Source organism: Rhinoderma darwinii, unplaced genomic scaffold (genome assembly GCF_050947455.1).
Source record: "Rhinoderma darwinii isolate aRhiDar2 unplaced genomic scaffold, aRhiDar2.hap1 Scaffold_4371, whole genome shotgun sequence".
Taxonomy (NCBI): Eukaryota; Metazoa; Chordata; class Amphibia; order Anura; family Rhinodermatidae; genus Rhinoderma; species Rhinoderma darwinii.
This window is the reverse complement of record NW_027463856.1, coordinates 13,799-23,518: the sequence shown is the minus strand read 5'-3', so window position 1 is coordinate 23,518 and position 9,720 is coordinate 13,799. Positions and strand designations below refer to the sequence as shown.

Here is a 9,720-nt window from a genome sequence, read left to right as displayed (position 1 = left end):
TAAAAAGGGATTCAAAATCTCATGTATCCCAAAATGTTACCAATAAAAACTTCAGCTCGCCCTGCAAAATATAAGCAGTCACCCCGTGCAATCAACGAAAAAGATCAAAGCTCCGGTTCCCCAAATGTGGCAGCACAAGATACATTTTTTACTTGTAAAAGTGGTAAAACATAAAAAAATATATTTTCAGTATCGCTGAGATCCTATTGACCCACAGAATAAAGTGAACAGAAATGATCCCCCCCCCCCCCCCCCCCCAAAAAAAATAATGAATTCCTTCCTTTTTTTCTTTTTCCCACTCCATCCCACAAATGGTACGATATATGTTGCCATGAAAAACTACAACTCCTTCTGCAAAAAAAAAAAAAACTCTTACCGCAGTATCGACTGAAAGATAAAAAAAAGTTATGCTTTTAGATGGTGGGAGGGAATAAATTAAAATCTGAGTAATGGCTGTGGAGGGAAGGGGTTAAAGAGGCTGTCACCAGATTATAAGTGTCCCGTCTCCTACATAATCTGATTGGCGCCGTTGTAATGTAGAGAACAGTGGTCCTAGTAATAAAGCAGCTCTGTCTCCTGATTGTAATGTAGAGAACAGTGGTCCTAGTAATAAAGAGGCTCTGTCTCCTGATTGTAATGTAGAGAACAGTGGTCCTAGTAATAAAGAGGCTCTGTCTCCTGATTGTAATGTAGAGAACAGTGGTCCTAGTAATAAAGAGGCTCTGTCTCCTGATTGTAATGTAGAGAACAGCAGTGGTTTTTATGTAGAAAAATGATCATTTTTGAGCAAGTTATGAGCAATTTTAGGTTTATGCTAATTAGTTTCTTAATAGACATCTGGGCTTTGTACAGAGGAGTGTGTGACGCTGACCAATCAGTGACCAATCAGCGTCATACACTTCTCATATTTCCAGCCCAGTGTGATTGTGCAGTGAAAGAAGTCGGGCTGGAACAATGAGAAGTGTATGACGCTGATTAGTCACTGATTGGTCAGCCTCATACTCTCCTCTGTACAACGGCCGGTTGGTAAAAAGTTAAAACACGCCCAGTTGTCTATTAAGAAACTAATTAGCATAAATCGAAACAAAAAAACACTGGTTATCTACATTACAGCGCCGATCACATTATGTAGGAGACAGGGGGGCACTTATAATGTAATGACAGCCGCTTTAAACCAATTTAGGTCGGCGTTAATGCGCCAAATATATTCACCTAAAGAACGCAGCCCCATTTTTCAATTGACGTGTCACTTTGTGGTAATACCTTGTAGTGCTTTTACTTTTCCAAGTGATTTTGAGATTGTTTTCTTGGGACACCTTGTACTTTATATCAGGGGTAAAGTTTGGTCGATACGCTTTTACTCCTTATAAAAATCCAAAATGTAAAGACAATTTGGAAATATGAGGATTCGTCTACGTTTGAAATCCTCTTCTAAACTGTATAATAACCGCACCGCTCGGTATATTCGGTTCACCACGTCTTCCGTGTGCAGACATCCGTGTTTTATTTTTCTCTGACATTGCAAGGATTATAGTTCATTTTTATTTTTTACCAGTTTGGTTTTGAAGTGGCATTGAGGGGCAGATGTATTAGAAACCCCCCTATAAATCACCCCATTTAAGAAAACTGCACCCCTCAACGTATTCAAAGCGGCATTTACGTTTCTTAACCCTTTAGGCTTGTCACAGAAATGAAAGCAAAATGCAGGTGAAATTTACAAATGTCTTTTTTTTCCCAAAAATTGTTTTAATTTTATTTCAGTAACATGGCGGATAACAGAGAAACACAGCTCCATTTTTATTACTGCGATTTTGAAGTTTTTAGAAATATTCCACATGTGGCCCTAGGGTGGTACGTGACCAACATCGGCCTCTGAAATGAAGCAGCAGCTTGTGGATTTTGCGGCCTTCATTTTATTAGGACGTTTCCGAGGTTCCATTTCACGTTTGCAGGAGCCGGTGAGGTGCTAAAACACCTGAAACACCCCAAGAAAAACTTCTCGAGGTCGGCAGTGATCGTTTTGACCCCACAGGTTCTCATAAAATTTATCAGAATGGGGCCCTGAAAATGGAAAATTATAATTTTGTTTTATACAAGAAATGTAGGAGAAAAAGCCCCTCACAATTCAATAAACAATGGCTCCCGAGTGCGCTAATACCCCATATGTGGCCATGAACTGCAGTCTGGACACACGGACGGGCTCAGAAGGGAAGGAGCATCGTTTGGCTTTTGGAGCGCAGATTTTGCTGGAATAATTTCTGGGCGCTATGTTGCATTTAGAGAGTCCCTGAGGGACCAAAACCATTTAAACCACTGAGAGGTGACTCCGTTTTAGAAATGACACCCCCTCAAGCGTTCATCTAGGGGTATAGTGAGAATTTGACCCCACAGGTGTCTTCCAGAAATTGCTGCACAATAGATGTTGCAGAGTGAAAATAGCAATTTATCCATAGATCTGCCATTTCAGTGCCCGGTGTGTTGTGCCACTTGAGATACACCCTATAAACTTATGTGGGTTCTCTGGGTACGGCAATACCGCACATGGGGCTGTAACTGGCTGCCTGGGCACACGGCCGGGCTCAGGAGGGAAGCAGCGGCATGCGGTTCTGGGGAACAAACTGCAGAGTAAATCGGGTACATAATAAGGGGGTGCAAATAACATTGGAGAGACGTGATATATACAATATGTGCAGCAGCTTCTTATACCAAAAGGCTCGGGTTTCTGCTCTGGGTCGGGGGTCTTGGGGTTCCCGTGTATTGTGCTGAATATAAGGACTTCCCTCTTGTCCTTACACTTGGCACATGATACGTGGTCGCTGCATCCGCCCGGCTCTCGTCCTGTCCGAGTGTTCGCCCAGCAGCATCTTAGCGAGGCCTTTGGTTTTTCTTACATTGCCGCAGTTCTTCCAGAAGCGAGACACTGAAATAATGGGACGAAAGAGTAGAAATGATGCGGGTGGAGGTGGTAACCCTGGTCCTGCAGCGGGTGCACCAAATCCCACTCTATTTTCCAGTAACTCCCGGTAGAAGCTTCATTCTGGGGGGGGGGGGGTAATTTCTGGTGTCCTTCCCTTCATATAATCCTAAACCTGTGGGAGTGCCGGGGTGACCTCTCGCCCAGCTCATACATCTTCATGCTGCGGCTCGCCCTCGTACTTGGCAGGACCTGGTGGAAGTGAATCCCCAATTATAAATGTACCAGGGACTCGTCAATAGAAATGAACTTCTCGGGGGTGGAAGCTGTGGCGTGTGGCGAACTGAATGGTCTGTGAGGGGCCTAATTCTAAACAAGCGGTCAAAGCCGGGGTCATGTGGGCACTGCGGATTATCATTTTGTAGGAACCACAGGATCTCGTCCTGCCCGCGGCCGCGCGGTACATCGGGGGGTGGTACAATATGTCCGGGCTCCAGTAGGATATAATGCTCGGCTTGTTCAATACAAGGCCCCAAAACGTGACCATCCGCCTGTGGGGTTCTGCATAAATTGCACCTGAATTTTTGGATATAAAAAAATCTTCAGACGAGCACCTTCTCTAACTGCCCCACGACGGTTAGGGGGAGGGAACTATGTGCCTCTCTCTTTTCCTAATAAAATGGTGTGATTGGTCAATGCTGACTGACCAATCACTGATCGCCTGGGCAGCACCCCCTGATTGGCCCCTTGGCATGTGGCATCAGCAATCATTACTGTGACGTGGTGACACTTTAAAGAGGCGCCGTCCCCGTGCAGCAAATCGTGCTACATGCTTTCCTCCCATGTCCTATCCATCGTCCTGGGGCGGTTGAAGGGGTGCACAGATACTAGATCAGGTGACTGATGGGGAGGGGGTCCTTGTCGCCCCCCTCCCCCCCCGTGCTTGTGGGTCTTACATGACCTTGTCGCAGATCAGTATATCTGGATGGTAAATGGCGCGGTCACATGGATTTTGGCTTTTGATGGAGAAGATCTCTACTCACAAGACTGGCAGCGCTTAACAGGACACCCCCAGCACCCCCATATATCCTGACCACAGAACAGAATGCCAGAAGTACAGTAGTGACTGACACACCACAGAGCAGCAGCACCCGGTGTCCTGTAATGGGGTCAGTAGGGTGTAGGAGACTCCGGGTGGAGAGTTTGATATTAACGCTCGGTGGGTGACGTCTGTATCATTCCAATTCATTTAACCCCTTGCCTCTTTTCTTTCAGGCTAAGATGTCGTTCTCCTCTCTGTCCCGGGGCAGGAGATTGGCGCTGTCCACCATCGGTGTCGTCGTTGCCGGAGGAGCCGGTTTGGCTTTCGCTCTCCACAATTCCGTTAAAGCCACCGAGCTAGAACTCCACCCTCCGAGCTACCCCTGGAGCCACGGCGGGTTACTCTCCTCCCTGGATCATGCCAGGTAATGCCCGCTGCTACTCCACTCCCCGGCTCGTGTCTCCGGGTTTACTTGGCATTTGTGCATGTGATTGCATCATAGACCTACAGGGGGCGTTCACCTCCAGCAGCGACATGAGGGTCCTAGGACACGTCCGATTCCTGTGCCGGGTAATCTGGACACTGCTGGGACATGGATGGGGTGTCTATCGTGTGGGCGTCAGTAGCTGGATGTGAACGGCACTTTAAAATTCTCGTCCATCGCTTCCTGCACGTGTGTAATATATAACGCTCTGTCCCGTGCAGCGTCCGCCGCGGCTATCAGGTGTATAAGCAGGTGTGCGCCGCCTGTCACAGCATGGACTACATCGCCTTCAGGAATCTGATCGGGGTGTCGCACACAGAGGCCGAAGCCAAGGCCCTCGCTGAGGAGGTGAGTGCGTGCTCTGATTTCGGGGGGTCCTCTGATATATGGGGGTGATCCGACCTCCAGTGGCTTCTTCAGTTAAATCCGTTTCATTGTCTGTTGTTAGTTTGAGATCCTGGATGGACCGGATGAGAACGGGGAGATGTTCACCCGTCCCGGTAAGCTGTCCGATTACTTTCCAAAGCCGTATCCCAACCCTGAAGCAGCGAGAGCATCCAATAATGGGGCGCTGCCCCCCGATCTCAGCTACATCGCCAACGCCAGGTACTACCATTGTCCACATGGATACAGGGGGGAGGGGGTGACGGGGGCTCTATCGTCTGAAATGGTGCATGATGGGAAGCGATGGCGGCATCCGGTCTCCCAGGACGTGTCACATTGCAGCTGTGGGTCACTGATGGCAGTGCCTTCCGGGCATTCAGTCCGAATAAGCTGATACAGAATATAAAGTATTCACACCCCGTAGACCTTTTCCTCCTGCTTATTGTATAACATTGAGCCGTGGAGGATATAAAATGACTTTTAATCTACAGGAAAAGTGAAAACAAATCTTTCCCTCTGTAATTATTCACACCCTAAATCATCACCGCCAGCTAAACATGGAGGTCACGTGGAGGGGACCCGTGTACAGTCAGGGGTGTGAATACTTTTAATATCTGTAGCGCGATGTATTTGTGCTGATCCTGCAGAGGTAACTGGTTGTGTCGTGTTTCCAGGCACGGTGGCGAGGATTACATCTTCTCTCTGCTCACCGGATACTGTGACCCTCCAGCCGGCGTCTCTCTGAGGGAAGGATTGTACTTCAACCCATACTTCGTGGGCCAGGCCATCGCTATGGCGCCTCCCGTCTACAACGAGATCCTGGAGTATGAAGACGGTAAGTGTGATCACAACCCCCCCCCCCCCCCATACTGAGGGTGTGACTGCCCCTGCCGTCATTTACAAGGAAAACCGCAGACAGGCTCATGTAATGGCTCTACCGTCCGCTCTAAGCCCAGTGGAGGGGATTCATTTATGTTACTCTGTGATAAACTCCATGTTACATTACTGACCCTGAGTTACATCCTGTATTATACTCCAGAGCTGCACTCACTATTCTGCTGGAGGAGTCACTGTGTACATACATTACATTACTTATCCTGTACTGATCCTGAGTTATATCCTGTATTATACTCCAGAGCTGCACTCACTATTCTGCTGGTGGAGTCACTGTGTACATACATTACATTACTTATCCTGTACTGATCCTGAGTTATATCCTGTATTATACTCCAGAGCTGCACTCACTATTCTGCTGGTGGAGTCACTGTGTACATACATTACTTATCCTGTACTGATCCTGAGTTACATGCTGTATTATACTCCAGAGCTGCACTCACTATTCTGCTGGTGGAGCCACTGTGTACATACATTACATTACTGATCCTTTACTGATCCTGAGTTACATCCTGTATTATACTCCAGAGCTGCACTCACTATTCTGCTGGTGGAGTCACTGTGTACATACATTACATTACTTATCCTGTACTGATCCAGAGTTACATCCTGTATTATACTCCAGAGCTGCACTCACTATTCTGCTGGTGGAGTCACTGTGTACATACATTACTTATCCTGTACTGATCCTGAGTTACATCCTGTATTATACTCCAGAGCTGCACTCACTATTCTGCTGGTGGAGTCACTGTGTACGTACATTACTTATCCTGTACTGATCCTGAGTTATATCCTGTATTATACTCCAGAGCTGCACTCACTATTCTGCTGGTGGAGTCGCTGTGTACATACATTACTTTACTTATCCTGTACTAATCCGGAGTTACATCCTGTATTATACTCCAGAGCTGCACTCACTATTCTGCTGGTGGAGTCACTGTGTACATACATTACATTACTTATCCTGTACTGATCCTGAGTTACATCCTGTATTATACTCCAGAGCTGCACTCACTATTCTGCTGGTGGAGTCACTGTGTACATACATTACATTACTTATCCTATACTGATCCTGAGTTATATCCTGTATTATACTCCAGAGCTGTACTCACTATTCTGCTGGTGGAGTCACTGTGTACATACATTACATTACTTATCCTATACTGATCCTGAGTTATATCCTGTATTATACTCCAGAGCTGTACTCACTATTCTGCTGGTGGAGTCACTGTGTACATACATTACTTATCCTGTACTGATCCTGAGTTATATCCTGTATTATACGCCAGAGCAGCACTCACTATTCTGCTGGTGGGTCACTGTGTACATACATTACATTACTTATCCTGTACTGATCCTGAGTTATATCCTGTATTATACTCCAGAGCTGCACTCACTATTCTGCTGGTGGAGTCACTGTGTACATACATTACTTATCCTGTACTGATCCTGAGTTATATCCTGTATTATACGCCAGAGCTGCACTCACTATTCTGCTGGTTATTGGATACAGTCAGCAAGCTTGTGGATAGACAGCCTCCTAACCTCTTAGCTGCGCTCCTGTAATGTAGGGGGTAGTTAGTTTTTCAGATGACTGTACAGAGTGGGGCTTAGACACTTCCCACAATGCAGAGCTAACTCTGCAGACACTGAACAAATTGAGTGCACTGGGATATTTCCGCTCTGAAGCCTGCAGTATTGTAAGTGCAGCTCTGGAGTATAATTCAGCATCTTATTATTTATGTAAGCTGTAGAATGGGTTCGGAGATGACTGATGTTTTTATTATCCAGGGACTCCAGCAACAATGTCTCAGGTGACTAAAGATGTCTGCACGTTCCTGCGATGGGCCTCCGAGCCAGAACACGACGACCGCAAGCGCATGGGCCTTAAAGTGAGTCTTCTGTGTGGGGGAGGGTACAGGAGTCCGTGTCCCTTCACTCTCTTTGCAGCGGAGACTTTTCTTAGTGATGTGAATGAGGGCACCACCCGCCACCGTTACCCAGAGTGACATCACCTGACGGTGGCAGCTGCGTATTCTGCGGTGACATTGTGGCAGCTCCGGTTCTGTAAGGTCTTGACGCCCGTATAGCAGCAGTCTGTGTTCCGGTGACTCCAGGGCTTCGGCTCTCGCTGAATATTCTGGATACAGAACAATGAGGTCCGGACCAAATCCTGAGCATATATAAAGTCACATGATCACAACGCTGGGGGTCACTAACTTACAGCCGGTGACAGCCTGGAGCTTCTTATATAGTGAGAACCGGAGACCCTGTAACAAACTAGTACATTGTGTGAAGTCCTGGCCCCTGGATGATCATGAGGGGCCCCTGCTGCTGGGGGTGACATCAGTGCAGGAAAGAGAGATGCTGTTTGCAGCTTCTCTCTAGCCTGGCCTATAGGGGGGCGGTCCTGATCTCACATGACACCCCATGTTACCTGGATTTGGGGGGCATTGTCTAGGCTCAGTGTTACACTGTTTCTCCAGACGCCTCATCACTGTAGAGTGAATTCTGCAATTTTTGAAGACTTTGTGTTTCACTTCTAAAACGTTATCAAGAGCTCTGCTTCTTGTCAGTTAGCAAAAACTTGTTTACATTCAGAGGCTCAACACTCATCCTGACCTCATCCCGCTCACAGCTGAGGGTTTGTTACAATGTATCAGCGTAGGTAAGAGCGATCCGCTCCAGAACAGGAGAGATTTGTGCTGCTGAGGTGTTTAGCTCACAGAGGATTGTGTGCACTGATGCATTGTAACAAAACCCCAGCTGTGTGATCAGGACTAGGTCACGATGGAAAAAAATAGATGTTTTACACCATCCGCTGGCAGAAAGCAGAACTTGTAGACCGTGTATAATTGGGACATGAAGGAGCTTTAATTTTTGGATAAAGAAACTTTCTAAACCGTTTCCCTGCTCTGGACAATTTCTTTTTGTTAGAGCAGTCTCGACAATCAGCTGATCAGTGTGTCGCCCTACTGTGACCCCCAGCGATCAGCTGTAATCTGGGGAAACCGGTCAGTAAATGTTCAATTTCTCTGCAGCGCCACCACTGGAGAAATGAGGTATTACACTATTCTTTCATATCTATGTGCTGTCCGTGTAATGCATGGATGTTTGAGACATAGATACTCATTGCCGCTCCCCCCTCTGGTGAATAGTTGAGGGTCCTGCACAGGATTATAGGGTATGTGACTGGAGGAGACTGCATGGCATTGCTGTAGTTGGTGTTCTCCTCACTCTCCTTCCTGTCTGCAGGTCGTTTTGATGTCATCCTTAATCTTCGCTGTCCTCTACTACATGAAGAGACACCGGTGGACTGTGCTCAAGTCCAGGAAGATGGTCTACCAACCACCAAAGTAACAGGACGATTGTATTTCATCTGCGTTGGCGGCCTCGGCGGTGAGATCCGGATCATGGTATCAGTCCCTTTCCTGCCTCCTGCCACTTGGACAGAAAACTCCATTGTAATATTATTGCTGGGCTCCTGTCTTTACGGGATTTGGTCCTTCCGTTTTTTTTTTTCTTTTTGCTTGTCATTCTCCATCGGTGTCGTCCACCATAAATCACCTGCGAGGAAGAGGGACTGCGGGAAAATCTACACACAGATGCTTTCAAGAAAAGTCCATTACAATCCCCATAAGGGGAGGCTGATAAATTAAATAAAAAAAACAAATATTTTAAAACCATTGGCGGGTAAATGGTCGTTTGTGTGGGATTTATATAAAAATCTGTATTGTGATTGGCTGCCGGAATGTGAGGTCACACAGAATACATAGGATCGTCAGCCGGGTGCAGACTTGGTTTTGCTATTTCATTTTTTCAGGCTGCTCATCTTTTTAAAGGGGTTTTTGCAGAATTAGAAAAACATGGCTGCTTTCTTCCAAAAACAGCACCACAGCTGTCCAGAGGTTGTATGTGGTACTGCAGCTCAGCACTAATCCCTTCAATGGAGCTGAGCTGCAATACCAGACACAACCCATAGACAGGTGTGGCGCTGTTTCT

At 46.7% G+C, this 9,720-nt stretch overlaps 1 protein-coding gene across 1 annotated transcript in view; it reads left to right on the top strand.

Moving 5' to 3' along the window:
• The window catches only part of CYC1 (cytochrome c1), a 16,367-nt gene extending 6,963 nt beyond the window's left edge, over window positions 1-9,404 (top strand). Inside the window, exons 2-7 of the mRNA XM_075848625.1 lie at window positions 4,190-4,380; window positions 4,662-4,788; window positions 4,889-5,046; window positions 5,499-5,659; window positions 7,510-7,610; window positions 8,974-9,404. Coding sequence (XP_075704740.1) covers window positions 4,190-4,380; window positions 4,662-4,788; window positions 4,889-5,046; window positions 5,499-5,659; window positions 7,510-7,610; window positions 8,974-9,078 — 843 coding nt within the window. The 3' untranslated portion in view covers window positions 9,079-9,404. The remainder of the gene's footprint in view (window positions 1-4,189; window positions 4,381-4,661; window positions 4,789-4,888; window positions 5,047-5,498; window positions 5,660-7,509; window positions 7,611-8,973) is intronic.
• Window positions 9,405-9,720: the final 316 nt, after the last annotated feature.